Source organism: Bufo bufo, chromosome 2 (genome assembly GCF_905171765.1).
Source record: "Bufo bufo chromosome 2, aBufBuf1.1, whole genome shotgun sequence".
Taxonomy (NCBI): domain Eukaryota; kingdom Metazoa; phylum Chordata; class Amphibia; order Anura; family Bufonidae; genus Bufo; species Bufo bufo.
In genome coordinates, this window is record NC_053390.1 from 634,120,183 (window position 1) to 634,137,208 (window position 17,026).

At 48.2% G+C, this 17,026-nt stretch overlaps 1 protein-coding gene across 1 annotated transcript in view; it reads left to right on the forward strand.

Moving 5' to 3' along the window:
* NAA15 (N-alpha-acetyltransferase 15, NatA auxiliary subunit) overlaps positions 1–17,026 on the forward strand; it is a 69,238-nt gene that overhangs the window by 12,222 nt on the left and 39,990 nt on the right. The window contains exons 5-9 of the mRNA XM_040418463.1: positions 684–818; positions 13,974–14,127; positions 14,314–14,433; positions 16,463–16,558; positions 16,650–16,756. Coding sequence (XP_040274397.1) covers positions 684–818; positions 13,974–14,127; positions 14,314–14,433; positions 16,463–16,558; positions 16,650–16,756 — 612 coding nt within the window. The remainder of the gene's footprint in view (positions 1–683; positions 819–13,973; positions 14,128–14,313; positions 14,434–16,462; positions 16,559–16,649; positions 16,757–17,026) is intronic.

Below are 17,026 nucleotides of genomic sequence, written 5' to 3' on the forward strand. Positions count from 1 at the left end.
ATAGGAAGGAGCCGTCCAATTGAAGTAAATGGGACAGCAGAGTTGTAATTACACCTGCTCACCACTGCAATGTCGATGGCGAGCAGGTAAAGATAATAGAGTTTGTATGAGCGCTGCCTACTCTTCATACAGTTGATCGGTTGTGGTGATGCAGTTGTTCCCAGAAGCGGACAACCTCTTTATTAAAGTCCCCCATATGTGCCCAAATGTGTAAGCAGAGCTCCATGCCTAGACTTATTTCTCCTTCAACAGCTGGCGAGCAGAGCACCATCAGTCAGAAGCAACTAGGTGAAGGACATGCTCTGCGGAAGCAAAATTAAAGGAAACTTTTCAAGACTTAATTTTGCATTTGCACTTTTGCAAATGAACAATTAAAGAACTATTATTTTTTTTTATATTTGTTTCATTCAGTCTGTCACTGTGTTTGTAAATCAGCCCGTACCTTTTGCATGAATTGGCTAAGAGGGATCATCTGACCTGCCTTACAAGAATTGCGCTGTAGATCTGCTCAGTTGTCCCCATTCTGCCAATTATCTAAAATTGATGCTCCATTTTATATGAAACACGAGCATGCATGATGCCATTCAGTGGCTTCTCGCCCACTAGCTTGGTGCTATGCTAGCTATTTCTAATGTTGCCTTTGAGTGTACATTGCGTTTTCTAACTTATAAAAATGTTTTCAGGAAACACGATACCAGTTGCTGCAACTGAGGCCGGCACAAAGAGCTTCCTGGATTGGATATGCCATTGCATACCATTTGCTAGAAGATTATGAGATGGCAGCAAAGATTCTTGAAGAGTTTCGAAAGACTCAACAGGTAGAGCACTGTTAATACTTCATATCCACATCACCGGCTGTACTGAATATTTAGTTGACCTTGCATGAAAAGAAGTTATGTTCAAGGCTTCATGTTTATCCGTAACCCCTTCTCAACCTCTGCTGTACATGTATGGCGGAAGTCAGATCTTTAAACAGGCGTCTGCTCCAGAGTACAGCGGGGTGCCATAGTTGCCGGGTTTCTGCTGTTTCACACAGCATACACCTGGGGCTAATGTCTGTGATCGGCCATAATGCCGATCAGACATTTGACCCATCAGGTGCCCTGATCTTTTGAGACCAGGGCATCTGAGGCTGCTTTTCCCAAGAATGCAGCGACTGTATGGCCTCTGTTCCTATGGAAGCCTGCGAGTGGCAGGGCTCCATAGGGACATAGTGAATCTCCCATAGACTGCAATGGTAATTCATTCTAACAATCAAAATATAAATTTCTATTTTTTAGGGGACTTTAACAAGTGATTGTTAGAATGAAAAAAAAAAAATATATATATATATATATAACATACACACACACAAAATCCCCACCCTTCACCTTACAAAAAAATAAAGATCATGTGCAACTCAGCATCTCCTAATGCCCAAACTATTAAATATTAATGTATCCCATACGCTTAATGCTGTAACAGAAAAAATATAAAAATAAATGGCCTCCCTAAAAGAAAATTGACTAAAGTGATCAAAAAGGCGCACACCCTGCAAATTGGTATTGCTGAAAAGTACAGATCAAAAAATGATCCCCACACACCATAGACAAAACGAAGGCTACTTTCACACTGGCGTTTTGGCTTTGCATTTGTGAGATCCGTTCAGGGCTCACAAGTGGTCCAAAACAGATACGTTTTGCCCTAATGCATTCTGAATGGAAAAGGATCCGCTCAGAATGCATCAGTTTGCCTCCGTTAAGTCTCAATTTCGCTTTGGAGGCGGACACCAAAATGCTGCTTGCAATTTGCCGAACGGAACGGACGGCCCATTGTAGAAATGCCTATTCTTGTCTGCAAAACGGACAAGAATAGGACAGGTTAAATTATTATTTTTTTATTTTTTTTGGTGGGGCTACGGAACGGGGCAACTGATGTGGACAGCACACGGAGTGCTGTCCACATCTTTTGCGGCCCCATTGAAGTGAATGGGTCCACACCCGTGCTGCAAAAACTGCGGCTCGGATGCGGACCAGAACAACGGTCGTGTGCATGAGGCCTTATACTGCATGGTGAACGCCAGAAAAAAAAAAACCAAAAAACAATTGCTTAATTGCAGGTTTTTTTCACACTGTCACCCACCCAAAAATTAATAAGTTATACGGTTAAAGTTCATCTGTCATATTGCACCTTCAAAATATATTTACAGTTTTTATGGACTTATTACCTAATGGTGTCATTTAGGAGGGGCGCACTTCTGCCAGATGTTTGTGTGGTTTCCTAAGTCAATAACTGTTGTGGCATCCACTTCTCGTCATGTATTTTACCATTAACCCCTAAAAAACCTACGAGTGTTTCCTTGCAGCTAGATCTTTGTTTGGCATACAATTTGGCTCCGCTTCATCACACAGGAGAAATCAATGTAGGGTTCCCATTCTGAGAACTGTGCTGCTGGATTTGAATGGCGTGTTTAGGGCTCATGCACACGACTGTGTCTTTTTGCGAAACGGAACAGCTGGCCCCTAATAGAACAGTACTATCCTTGTCCGTAATGCGGACAATAATAGGACATGTTCTAATTTTTTTTGCGGAACGGAAATCGAATGCACATGGAGTAACTTTCTTTTGCAAACCCATTGAAATAAAGGGTTCCATATACGATCCGCCAAAAAAAACGAAACGGAATGGACACGGAAAGAAAATACGTTGGTGTGCCTGAGCCCTTAATAAGATGGCAATTTAAAAAGTAACAACCTTGTTAAGGCTGCCTTATAAAAATTCTGTCTTATTTCTCATGCACCTAGCTGCTACAGTTGGATGCTGATAAATGCGTATTGTATGGATATGGTCTAATCTTACCACTTAAAAAGGACCTGTCACCTCAAAATGCAGTTTTGTGGGAAAAGATTCAGCAAAACCTGTAATTTTATATATCTCCGTATACACACTTACACAGAGTGCCATCATTCAGTGATAACACCTTCCCCCTTAGACAAGGACATCAGAAATTGCAGAGATATCAATGTATAAATTATAAGGTTTACTGAAGCTTTTCCCATAAAACTATATATCAGTCTGCTCAGCTCCTCCTGCTCTATAACATGCTGTCTGTACCTTATATTGCATTTTGTGCTGACAGGTCCTCTTTAAAGGGGTATTCCAGTAAAGTAACTTAATTTTTGAAAAACTGCATTAAGGCTGCAAGCTGTGACCCAACCAGAACCCATACCTATACATCTAATCAGAGCTTCATTTTACCTTGCAATCCATTTGTCTAGCTCCTGCAACAGAGTATCATGGCGCCTGGTCTTCCCTCACAAAACTACAATCCCCCCAATCCCTAGCTTTCCTGTCGTTAGTGTAGATGTTTACTGATTGGCTGCCTGATATACAGCCCAGTCACAACCCCTCTGCTCAGTAATCACCAGCACACTAAGGCTACTTTCACACTTGCGTTCGGTGCGGATCCATCTGGTATCTGCACAGACGGATCCGCACCTATAATGCAAACGCTTGCATCTGTTCAGAACGGATCCGTCTGCATAACAGATTTTTCAGATCTGAGTTTTCACAACTCAGATCCGACGGTATATTCTAACACAGAGGCGTTCCTATGGTGATGGGGACGCTTCAAGTTAGAATATACTAAGAACTGTGTACATAACGGCCCCCTGCTGCCTGGCAGCACCCGATCTCTTACAGGGGGCTGTGATCCGCACAATTAACCACTCAGGTGCCGCACCTGAGTGGCTCCGCACGGCCAGGCGGACACCAAAACGCTGCAAGCTGTGTTTTGGTGTCCATCTCCAGAGCGGAATGGAGGCGGATCGGAGCCAAACTGATGCATTCTGAACAGATCCTTATCCATTCAGAATGCATTGGGGATAAACGGATCAGTTCGGGGCCGCTTGTGAGAGCCCTCAAACGGATCTCGCAAGCGGAACCACAAACGCAAGTGTGAAAGTAGCCTAAGGCTACATGCACACGACAGTGAAAAACAGACATGTGATGTACATTTTTTCTCGCCCAGTTTCCTTGGGGGACACAGAAGACCTTGGGTATAGCTCATCTCCCTAGGAGGCGTGACACTAAGTGAAAACTGTTAAGCCCCTCCTCCACAGCTATACCCTCAGCCTGGAGAGAGAGACTGCCAGTTTTTGCTTAGTGTCCAAGGAGGCAAGACACTCCCTGCTCTGCAGGGCTGGTTTCTCCTTGTTTAAATTTTAGATTTTTACTTTTTTTCTTTTCTTTTTGTTCCAGATCATCAGGGACAACAGAGACGCACTAGACCTCTCTGTTTCTCCCGGGGTTGAGCTGCGCCAGTGCCGGTCACCCGCACGGCTGCCTCCCCCACAGAAGGCAAGGTGGATCAGGGCAGCCCAGCTCCCCTACATCCCGCCAGCGCAAGGGTCGCCCGCACGCCAAGTCCCCCTTCCAGCGTCCTGCCACTACGGTGCCAGTAGCTGAAGGGGCGACCCTGCTGGAACGGACCGAGGGTGAAGACGTCTATGGTGAGAGATTGGCTTCTCCAGCCCAACGTCTCCCCCCCCCCCCCCCCCCCCCCCCCCCGGTCTCCTGCGTGCCTGACCCTATACTGGGCCTATGGACCCTTCTGTCCCTGCTAGACCTAGGCTGGCCCCTGGGCTGCCGCAGGGCGACATTCTGCTCCCTCTCTCCTGGCCTCCATAGGTCATTGGCACCCTTCTCCCTACAAGAAGAATGCCTGGGGAGCTGCAGAGGTCCGCAACTAGCTGCCCCTGACGGAGGGGTTATGCAGGCGTCCCACCCTCACAGGCACCCGGTCTCAGGGTCCCCCTCCCTCTTACCGGCTACTGCTTCAGGGCCAGAGCCTTGCTGCTCCTGACCCTCCTCTGCCCTCACGGGCACCGGCCCAAGGGCAAGGTGGTTGTGGCTGTTGGCCACATGGTGCGCTGTTATAAGCCAGGGCCCGCTCCATGGGTAAAATGGCTGCCGAGCGCAGGGTCCTCGCTTCTGGGCAGCGGGGTGGGCACCCGCGGCCTGCAATATGAGCGCTATGCTCCAACAGCCCCAGGCCGACCGTCGGAACATTCCGGTCGGCCGGGCACCGCAGGCTTTACGGCCGCGATCCCGGCGCTCTATCCGGGTCCCCGGCTCTTCCGGCCCGCGGGGTGGGCACCCGCGGCCGGCATGTGCATGCGCCGCTTCGTTCCCCGGCCGGTACTTGAATACTGTGCGGCCCCGGTCAGCCGGGCGCCGCTAATAATTTAGGCCCCGGCTTCACGGCCTACAATTACTAGGCCGCAAAATTCCGGCCTCTGTTGGAGGGGGCTGGAACTTCTCCAGGCGGGAATTCTTCCCGCCGGGAGGTTCCCCCGCCCCCCAGGGGAACGCAGCGCCGCCCTCCAGGCCGGATCCCTGTTAACCCTTTGGGTACAGGCCGGCTTCAGATGGCCTGTATAGGTGCCCCCAGGGGATCGCAGCGCCGCGGTACAGGCCGGCTTCAGATGGGCCTGTATGGCTGCCCCCAGGGGATCGCAGCGCCGCGGTACAGGCCGGCTTCAGATGGGCCTGTATGGCTGCCCCCAGGGGATCGCAGCGCCGCGGTACAGGCCGGCTTCAGATGGGCCTGTATGGCTGCCCCCAGGGGATCGCAGCGCCACCCTCCTGGCCGGATCCCTGTTAACCCTTTGGGTACAGGCCGGCTTCAGATGGGCCTGTATGGCTGCCCCCAGGGGATCGCAGCGCCGCGGTACAGGCCGGCTTCAGATGGGCCTGTATGGCTGCCCCCAGGGGATCGCAGCGCCACCCTCCTGGCCGGATCCCTGTTTAACCCTTTGGGTACAGGCCGGCTTCAGATGGGCCTGTATGGCTGCCAACCCCCCAGTGCTCCTGTAGGTGGCTCCCCTTTCTGATATATATATATATATATATATATATAAATTTTTTTTTTTTTTTTTATATATATAACTTGTGGGCTGCGCAGGACGCTGCAGCCTCATGTCAGTACATGCCCCCCTTCCCTAGGCGGCATGTCGCACTCCCCGGCTGCGGCGCTGCCAGGGTCATTTTACCCTCCTAGCCCTCTCTCACGATACGGCGCTGGTCAAGTGCATGCGGCCTTTCTGTAGGCGGCCTTCGTCATCCTCTTCAGTTATGGTACTGCCATGTGCGGGACCCCCCTCCTGGGCGGGATACTGTACTCTCCCTGACTACGGTTTGGCCTTGTGCATGATCCCCCTTTCATTGGCGGACTACTGCAGTTTCACCGGATACGGTGCTGGCCATGTGCACGACCTCCTTCCATAGGCGGAACGCTACACTCTCACTAGATTCGTTGCGATCTGTGCATGACCCCTTTTTCTTAGGCGGAATACTGCACTCTCACCAGATACGGTGCTGGCCATGTGCACGATCCCTTTCCATTGGTGGACCGCTGCACTCTCACTGGATTCGTTGCCGATCATGTGCGTGACCCCCTTCCATAGGCGGAATGCTGCACTCTCTGAATTCGCTGACGCCCATAGGCATGACTCCCTTCCGTGGACGGCATTCGGCACTCTCACTGGATTCACTGCCAGCCATGTGCATGACCACTTTCCATAGGTGGTATGATGCACTCTCATTGATTTTTCCCTGTGGCGGCATACATACACTCCCTCGGTCGGTGATGTTCTCTCGCCGGTACGTTGTTGGCCATGTGCATGAACCCCATACATGGCGGGGTGCTTGCACTCTCACTGGATCCGCTGCCGGCCATATGCATGACCCCTCTTCCGTGGGCGGTGTACGCACTCTCACTGGATTCGCTGCCGGCCATGGGCACGCCTCCTTCAGGTGACATGCACACATTCTCACCGACTGATCGCACTCTCCCTGGATGCGATGCTGACCGTGTGCATGACCCCCCCCCCCCCCCCTCTTTTCTGGGTGGCATACTACACTCTCACCGGATACGTTGCTGGCCTTGAGCATGGCCCTCTAACATGGGTGGAACGCTTGCGCTCCCATTGGATACCGTGCTGGCCTTGTGCGTGACCACCCCTCATTCCATGGGCGGAATTTTGCACGCTCACGAGATCCAAGGCTGTCCTTGTATGTGCCGTATTGGACTTGCACATGTTCCCCTTCATTGGGAGTAGTTACACTCTCACGAAGTTTCGGTGTTGGGTGAGTTGTTGCACACTCACTTAATGCTAGGATAGCCCTGTGCATGTCCCCCTTTCACTAGGTGGACCTCCTGCATTCTTGCTGGATACTGTGTGGCTATGTGCATGGCGCCCTTCGGGGCGAAGTATGGTATGCCCTACTTCTCTGACGTAGGTACGGCCTTGGGCATTCCCCCCTTTTTTTGGGGCGGGCTTTTGCACCCTTGCCGACTGCAATTTGCCAGGTACATTTCCCCCCTTTCGGGGCGGTCAGTTTTGCGTTCCATCGCATACCATACTAGTCTTGTGCATAACTCCTTTTCAGTTTGCACTTTGCACTTCCATAGATACTGTGGCACTCTGGCTGGCCTTCGCTGAGTGATATTTTTGCAGTGAGTGGACGTTTTTGTGCGTTGTTTGGGCCGTGTATACCTTCTCGTCCCGTAGGTGGGTTGGCCTTCTCACTGCTTACGGGGCTACTCGTACGTATCCCTCCTTTCCTCCTGCGACATATTATTATTTTTTCTCTTGGGAGACGGTGTTTGCAGCAAGCCTTGCACTATTCTCTAAAGAGATCATTCTGTCGACCTGTGTAAGCCTAAGGTGTTGTCCAACAAACAATAAATGAATGCCTTATATATAAGTAGACGGCCTCTACCTGCTCGCTACTGCTCCGAGCTGGGCGGTGCTCATTCATTTCGTTGGCCCTTCCGCCGGGGAGTGTTCGTGGTTCCTAGACACGTACCCATTCGTCTTCCCGCAGCATTGTTTCCCTGCGCTAGTGGTCACATGGTCGAGAGTGCTGTCTGCAGCGCCCTTCGCATTCTATGTTGGCTCTGGCGGGACTACGGTGCCCTCGCCTACTACTATTTCCTTCTACCAGGTTCGGGCCGCTCTTCTTGGGAAGGTCACCCAACTTCTCTTGGGTGCTCGCTTACCCAGGTCCGGAGGACATCCACCTTGAGTTCTTCAGGATATTCGCCTTCTGCGAAGCGGTGAACCGGGCGTCTCAGTGTAGCGGGGTTCTGCCTTTGAGCTGTCCTATGGCTTCTCTATGCCCACTCCTCCTTTCTTTTGGAGGGTGTTATCCCGGCCTCTGTCTCGACTGCCTTTTCTCGCCGGTTCTGTTTGGCTCCCACTCGGTACGGATCTCTCCGATGTGGCTTCTGTTCCGGCCACGCTTCAGAGGATGTTCCTTCTCTGCCCTCCCCTCTGGGAAGAGCATGGTTGTTCAGGTGGATGGTTCTGGTGTCTTGTCCACACTGACTGTACTAGCTGTGTACCTATCTAACTGGTCTACCGCGTTCTGTCCTCCCGCTGGGTGCAGATTGCGTTTTTTCCATTCTAGGCAATGTTTCTGCTATGGATTTACCTTCTCGGTAACTTGGGAGGACTACCATTTAGTCCGTCTTCCTGTGGTGGCTACATCGGCTTGGGCTTTAGCCTGTCTTGTCCTGGCATCGGGCGGTTGCTGGGCGGACCCTTCGGTTCCTGTCCGTCTGCTCCCCCACTCCGGGTGGATACGGGACAACATTGTTCGGGGCCGACGGGACCAGTTCTACCGACCGTTCTGCCCGTGTTACTGATCATTGGGTTTTCGCCCGCTTGCCCAGGCGACTCTAGTGAGCTCGCTAGTGTTCGCTTCTAGCCGAGTTTTTCGTCCAGGATCTGTGGTAGGACTTAGGGCTTTACCTGGGGTTCTGTGGGAAGCTGGGCGTTCCCCCACTCTGCCTTTCTCTCTCCATGGTTCTGTCTTTCTCCAGCCCGGCCTGGACCTGGGGCTGGGACTCCGTTGCTTGAGGTATCAAGTGTCGTTCCTGTCCTTCCTCTTTCAGCGTTCCCCGACCCTCTGGGCCTGTCAGGAACTTCTTCCATGGAGAGGCTCTTGGGTTCCTTTGTACTGCCCTCCGTTACCGTCCTGGGAACTACATACTGGGCTCTTGGCGCTCCAATTTTTCCTTGGAGCCGTTACAGAAGTCCTCTCTACTCCTTCTGTCCTGTACGGTGTGGTTTCTGTAGCCATCGTGTCTCTGACTGGTGCCTGAGTGGCGGCCCTTCTTGTTCCGAGACTTCTGTCTTCCCCCAGGACAGGGCTGTTCTCCATTCCGTCTCTTCCTTCCTTCTGAAGGTGGTGTTTGTCCTTCATTTCATTGAGGCAGTCGTCCTCCCCTTCCCACCCCCGGGAACGGACACTTCACCGATTTGGACGTTGTTTGGGCCTTGCAGTTTTTTACTTGGAGATCTCCGACTCTTGTCGACGTTCGGTCTCTTGTGTTCCCAGGAGGTCCGCGCAAAGGGTTGAGGGCCTCCAGGGTGGCTTTCCTCCGCTTTCTCAGTGTGGCTCTTGCTGTGGTTGTCGCACCAAGGGCAGGGTTCTGCTTTTGGTGTCACCATTCATTTTGCCAGAGCGGTCGGTTTTTCCTGGGCCGGAGGCATTAGGCTTCGGCCATGCATTTGTAAGGTGGTCACTGGTCTTCCTTGCACACCTTACCGAGTTCTACAGGGTGCATACTCGGCCTTCGGCGTATGCTGCCTTGGGCCGCCTGGTCTGCAGGCGGCGGTTTTTTTGTTGCCTTCGGGTGCTTCGCCTTGGTGCTGTGGTCCCTCCCCCTTTGGACTGCTTTTGAACGTCCCAAGGTCTTCTGTGTCCCCCAAGGAAACTGGGCGAGAAAACGAGATTTTTGTATAACTTACCAGTAAAATCTCTTTCTCGCTCTTTCCTTGGGGGACACAGCACCCACCCATTCTTTGTTCTTCTCTGACTGTTTCCGAGTTTGTTTTACCCTTTGGGTAGTTGGCTTGTTGGTTCCACTTTTTGGACTTTGCCTTTTCTCACTACTTGGACACGCAACTGGCAGTCTCTCTCTCCAGGCTGAGGGTATAGCTGTGGAGGAGGGGCTTAACAGTCTTCACTTAGTGTCACGCCTCCTAGGGAGATGAGCTATACCCAAGGTCTTCTGTGTCCCCCAAGGAAAGAGCGAGAAAGAGATTTTACTGGTAAGTTATACAAAAATCTCTTTTTTTTTTTTTAACGGCCATCACATGTCTGTTTTGAGATCAATGGTAGTCTGTGGGGTTATTCACATAGCAGTTTTTTTTGGACTGTCAGTGAAAAACGGACGACAAAAAATAGTGCATGTTCTATCTTGTCTGTTTTTTACTGACAGACTGCCGCCATACAATTGAATGGGTCCATTTTTAACGTCCGTTTCTCAGAAGGGCATCAGTGAAAAAAAACCTCGGTTTTCACACTAGCGTTGTATACGGAAACCGTATGCAAATGGATACCCTAACACGCCCCTTTTATTTCGCAAGACATTTAGCTAGAGAATTGATAGCGACACACTGAGCTCAGAACAAAGGCTCAGAACTACAGGTCGATGCCATGGTAATTTGAGGGAACACATTGGGTAGCAGAGGAAGAAAACTACTTCTATAAAAACTGAACGGTAGATATGTGAAACTGACATTATATTGGGTAATTATTGATGATGAATTAGTCTAAAACATAAGTTATATTTATAGTAACCGGAATACCCCTTAAGGCTGGGTTCACACCTGAGCGTATTCGATAAGTGCTTTTTACAGGCGTTTTTATCGGGTGTTTTTAAGGTGTATTTTGGGGCGTTGTTGTATTTTGGAAACGCGCGTACGTGTGATTTAACCACAGAGGCATCCAATGAAAAACTGCCACAATACGCCCCAAAGAAGCTCCTGTACTTCTTGGGGCTTAGGGTGTTTTACAGCGCGTTCGTACAGGTGAGAACCATGCCCATAAGGAAACATTGGTTTTTGCCTGTTGAGCGTTTTACAGCGCGTTTTAAAACGCTCAGGTGTGAACCTAGCCTTAAGTCTGCCTGTCTCAGTCTATGCAGAAAGACACATTTTTGCCAGTTTTTGAAAACAACAGCAAAAGAAAACTTTTTGCTAGTTTTGTAAAAGTGCTAATTACTGAAGACATCAGACTCTTTATAAATGGCCAGTAATGTATGTAAGGCCTCTTTCACACTTGCGTTGTCCGGATCCGGCGTGTACTCCACTTGCCGGAATTACACGCCGGATCCGGAAAAACGCAAGTGTACTGAAAGCATTTGAAGACGGAACAGTCTTCCAAATGCGTTCAGTGTTACTATGGCACCCAGGACGCTATTAAAGTCCTGGTTGCCATAGTAGGCGCGGGGAGCGGGGGAGCAGTATACTTACAGTCCGTGCAGCTCCCGGGGCGCTCCAGAGTGACGTCAGAGCACCCCATGCGCATGGATGACGTGATCCATGTGATCACATGATCCATGCGCTTGGGGCGCCCTGACGTCACTCTGGAGCGCCCGGGGAGCCGCACGGACGGTAAGTATACTGCTCCCCCGCTCCCCACTACACTTTACCATGGCTGCCAGGACTTTAGCGTCCCGGCAGCCATGGTAACCACTCTGAAAAAGCTAAATGTCGGCTCCGGCAATGCGCCGAAACGACGTTTAGCTTAAGGCCGGATCCGGATCAATGCCTTTCAATGGGCATTAATTCCGGATCCGGCCTTGCGGCAAGTGTTCCGGATTTTTGGCCGGAGCAAAAAGCGCAGCATGTTGCGGTATTTTCTCCGGCCAAAAAACGTTCCGTTCCGGAACTGAAGACATCCTGATGCATCCTGAACGGATTTCTCTCCATTCGGAATGCATTAGGATAATCCTGATCAGGATTCTTCCGGCATAGAGCCCCGACGACGGAACTCTATGCCGGAAGACAAGAACGCAAGTGTGAAAGAGCCCTAAGTCAATGTGCTTTGCATTTACTTATTTTCAAGTTCTTATGTCTCATCAAACACCACTTGGTCTTCAAGGGGTTGTCTCATCAGATATAATAGGGGCATATCGCTAGGATATGTCCCCATTGTCTGATAGGTACCTTTATCCGGTCCAGCCACCACCAAATGCTCCCCATAGATGTGAATGGGAGCGCACCGTGCATGACCGGCCACCGCTTCCATTCACTACTATGGGCCCAACGGAAATAGCCCAGCCAGTGCACTATTTTCGGCGGCCCCATGAATGGATGGTGGCTGCGCATGCACAGTGCGCCCTCCACCCCTTTCGGGACTCCGTTTAGGAGATAGGTGCGGGTCCCACAGTTGGGACCCGCACCTATCGGACAATGGGGTCATATCCTAGCCCCCAGATGAGACAACCCTTTTAATGGCTCACAGTACAGCAGAGATGTCTGAAGGCCATGTTGTACAGTTGTGCTACTTCAAGATCCCGCAATGAAGCTTTGGATACTTAACCCCTTAGTGACCACCCATACGTGTTTTTACGGCGGTCACTAAGGGGCCTTAGGCTGGGCCGCCGCGTTATTACGGCGGCCCAGTTTAAGCGCCGCGCGGCTCCCCCAGGTCCCTGCTCTAACAGCCCGGAACGGCAGGAGTGCCGATCCGGGCTGTTTAACCCTTTACATGCCGGGCGCAATGGCGCCCGCTGCATGTAAAGTGGTGACAGAGGGAGCGGACTCCCTCTGTCTCCCATCAGCACCCCGAAAATGCGATCGCGGGGTGCTGATGTTCTGGGAAGCTTACCTTGCTTCCGATGGGGGCCCGAGCCTGTCTTCAGTTACTTCCAGCAGTCTGTGCCTCTCTGGCGCAGCCTGCTGGTCAATGTTCGAATAGCATTGCTATTGAAATGCAATGCATTATAGAGATAATGCATTACATTTTAAAAGCAATCAAAATACTGTATATTATAGTCCCCTTGTGGGACTATTAAGTAGTAAAAAAAATAGAAAAAAAATACACATTTATTAAATTAAAAAAAATTCCATAAAATAAAAAAATATGCCTTTTTTTCCATTGAAAATACGCTTTTCAATGAAAAAAACTGCAAAAAGAAAATATCCCCCATATGTTTGGTATTGCCGCGTCCGTAACGATCGGGACTACATAAATATTACATAAATTATCCCCTATGGTGAACGCCGTAAAAAATAAAAAATAAAAAGACAGAATTTCGAATTTATTCTTAGTTTCCACCGAAAAAAAACGTAATAACAAGCGATCAAAAAGCGGCATTTACTCCAAAATCATACCCATGAAAAATACAAGTTGTCTTTCAAAAATCAAGCCCTCACACAATTCCATATAAAAAAATAAAAAAAAAGTTATGGGTCTTGTGAAGTGGCAATGCAAAATAATTTTTTGGGTTAATAAAAGGTGTTTTATTGCCAAAAAAGTAGTAAAATATAAACAAAATTATAAGTATTTAGTATCACTGTAATCGTACTGACCCAGAGAATAAAGATATTGTTATTTGTACCGAAAAATGAACGCCAAAAAATGTATAATGTAAAAACGCAGTGGCAGTATTGCTATTTTTCCCCATCTCCCTCCCAGAAAGAGTTAATAAAAGTTAATCAGAAAGTTGTGTACCCCAAAATGGCGCCATTAAAAACTACAACTTGTCCCGTAAAAAACAAGCCCTCATAAAGCTATATAGATGAAAAAATAAAAAAGTTATAGCTCTTGGAACGAGACCATAAAAAAAGGAAGAAAAACGCTTGGTCATAAAGGCCCAAACAGGCTTGGTCACTAAGGGGTTAAAACACTCAGTTTAGTCATGCAGGAACCAGCCCTGGAAATTGTCAGACATGGACACTTAATTGTAGTTCTGCAGGGGCCATTGTCAAACATGACTAACCATCTGTCTGCAATCAGTAGGCCGTGGCTTGATACCAGTAGATGCCATGTATCCTGCACCAATTCAGAGTTGTGTTGTACCTGGCATTTAGAGGAACAGTTATGTGTTTAAACTACTTGCTATCAGCATTGTTGAGCGCACTCTATATGCTTCATTTTGATTTTTAAAAACCATTGTGCTTTCTGTCTAGACCTCGCCAGACAAAGTTGACTATGAGTATAGTGAGCTACTGCTCTATCAGAACCAGGTTCTCCGAGAAGCTGAGCTCTACAAGGAGGCACTGGATCACCTCTGCACCTATGAAAAGCAGATATGCGACAAGCTGGCAGTGGAAGAAACTAAAGGTACCTTACTAGTGAGCAGTTTGTGCTTTTAACATTGTTTTAATTGCGGGTGCAACACATTTATGAGCAACGCTAATCTGCAAGTTAACATGTTTTCCTGCATCTAAGAGTTTTTTGAACTCTTTATATTAAAGATCACTGTTTATGGTACATTTTATGCCTCATATTTATTTTTCTCTTGTTTAGGTGACTTGTTGCAGCGGTTGGGCCGCCTTGAAGAAGCTACAGATGTCTACAGAGGTTTGCTGGACCGGAGCCCGGAGAATTGGGCTTACTACAAGGGTTTAGAGAAGGCTCTTAATCCTGGTAAGGTCATATCAGAGTATAATTTTATGGCAGGGCCAGATCAGAACTCCTACAGCGGTTGGAAACATTGTGATTTAATAGTGTTTTCCTATACTTAGATATTGATGATCTAGCCTCAGGATAGGACATCAATTTCAGATCTGTGGGAGTCCAACACCCGACACCCCCACCAGTCAACTTTTTTGGGTAGTCGCCATATTGGAAACTATACTAATCTGGAAGCGGACAGCTCTATACACTGTGTAGTGGCTGTGCTAGAGTACTGCAGCACAACTCTCGTTTAAAGGGAACCTGTCATGTGGATATTTGATTATAATCTAACTAATTATATACAATCATTAACTACTAAAAAGTGCCTTAGATGTATTCACTTACTGGTGTGACAGATGGTTACCTCATAATATACACACAAAGATGCCGCATGCTAATGAGCTGATTTGAGTCCGGCGTGATGTGCTGGAGTCCGGTGTATATTTATTTCAGAGCTATAGCCACTCCCCTGCCCTCCTGCTGCTGGTTCATATGGAAAATAACTGTCATTCAGCAGCAGGTGGGCGGGGAGAGTCAGGAGCTCATGAATATTCATGACTCATCATTATCAGCTGGAGCTTTTCAATACAAGATGTTGGCAGATTGACTGGGTCAATTAAAGAAAGTGAGCCAGCATTGTGCTAAGAGAATCAGTCACTTATTTATGTTGCCCTTAGTTAGGACACCATAAAACTGGTGACAGGTTCCCTTTAAGTGAAGTATGCTGGTGCCGGAAACTACAGAGTACAAAGCGTCTGCTTCTGCACTGTTCAGTGTATATAGTTTCTGGAATTTTGACTTTTTTTTTTTTCTTCTTTACACCATATTGGAAAAATAGTTTTATATTTTAATAGTACGGGTGATACCCATGATGTTTACTTTTTTTTATATACTTTTTTGTAATGATTTTGAAACTCATTTGATTGTACAAAATTCATTTTTTTTATTTTGAACAATCGTGGATTTTTAAAATACATTTGTTACTGACTATTGCTCATTTCTTATGTTGGCCTTTCACCTGGTGGCCAAAATAGAAATTGCAGCTTCGATGCCCTTAGCGTCTTCAGCAAGGCTGAGTGCATTGAAACCAATTGCCAGCATCCTCATTGGCTGTAGAGGATGCCGGTAAGATACTCAGAAGCGCAAGCTTCCTTGTTCTTGACCCAATAGATGCTGTGATCGCTCGATCGCGGTAATTAGCCGCGGGTCTCTGCTGTTAGGCCCCTTTCACACGAGCGAGTTTTCCGCGCGGGTGCAATGCGTGACGTGAACGCATTGCACCCGCACTGAATCCGGACCCATTCATTTCAATGGGTCTGTGTACATGAGCGTTGTTTTTCCCGCATCAGTTCTATGTTCTATATTCTGCGTTTTTCACGCAGCCCTGGCCCCATAGAAGTGAATGGGGCGATGTGAAAAACGCATTGCATCCGCAAGCAAGTGCGGGTGCGATGCGTTTTTCACTGATGGTTGCTAAGAGATGTTTGTAAACCTTCAGGTTTTTTTTATCACGCGCGTGAAAAACGCATTGCACCCGCGCGGAAAAAAAACTGAACAACTGAACGCAATCGCAGACAAAACTGACTGAACTTGCTTGCAAAATAGTGCTAGTTTCACTGAATGCACCCTGAACGCATCCGGCCCAAATCCATCACGCTTGTGTGAAAGGGGCCTTAGAAACAGCAGGCACCTGCCGGCCATGACGTCTGCTGCACGTGCGAGCGGGCACCATGTTTGCCTATGGCTTCTGCAGCTAGTACCTTTTCTGTAGCCTTAAGCACTATCCATTTTTGTACAGCTCAGTGCAGAAACACTGAAGGACATGTTTCTCTGGAAAACATCATTGTGGTACTGCTTTGAAAAAACGTGAATTAAAAGTGTTTTTTTTTTTTTTTTTTTCCCTTTCTTTCCTCCTCTGCAGCAACGCTGCTACAAACTGCATCTTTAACCTCACGCTATATATTTTCTAAATAAAATGTTCCTTTGTCCCTTTATGCAGCCACTATGGAAGAAAGGTTGAAGATTTATGAGGACAGTTGGACTAAATATCCCAGGGGTTTGGTACCAAGACGATTGCCTTTAAACTTCTTAACAGGTGACTTAAAGGGCTTGTGGACAATGTCTTACAGTTTTGGTTTCTTAGATTGATTGGAGCTTTTATGTGAACAGTTGAAATTTTCCCTCAGGTGAAAAATTCAGAGTCTGTGTGGATAAGTATTTGAGGATGAACTTTAGTAAAGGATGCCCTCCCGTTTTCAACACTCTGCGATCACTGTACAGCGACAAAGAGAAGGTACATACATTTCTATGTTTAAGGCTTTATAGCATCTACATAATCAAGTTCTTTCAGGTTGTCTTAAAGGGGTGATTGAAAACTCTGGCGGCAACATTAAATGTGCTGAAATAGCAAAAGAAGTGATTCTCACCATTTTTTCCCATGCTGATTCCATTGTCCCCCTCTGCAGCAATAATGTCATCTTCCTGACTGCAGTAGTGATGTTCCTTACAACTCGGGTCACGGTGCAGCAGCCGATCACTAGCCTCAATATGGCACATGACTGCT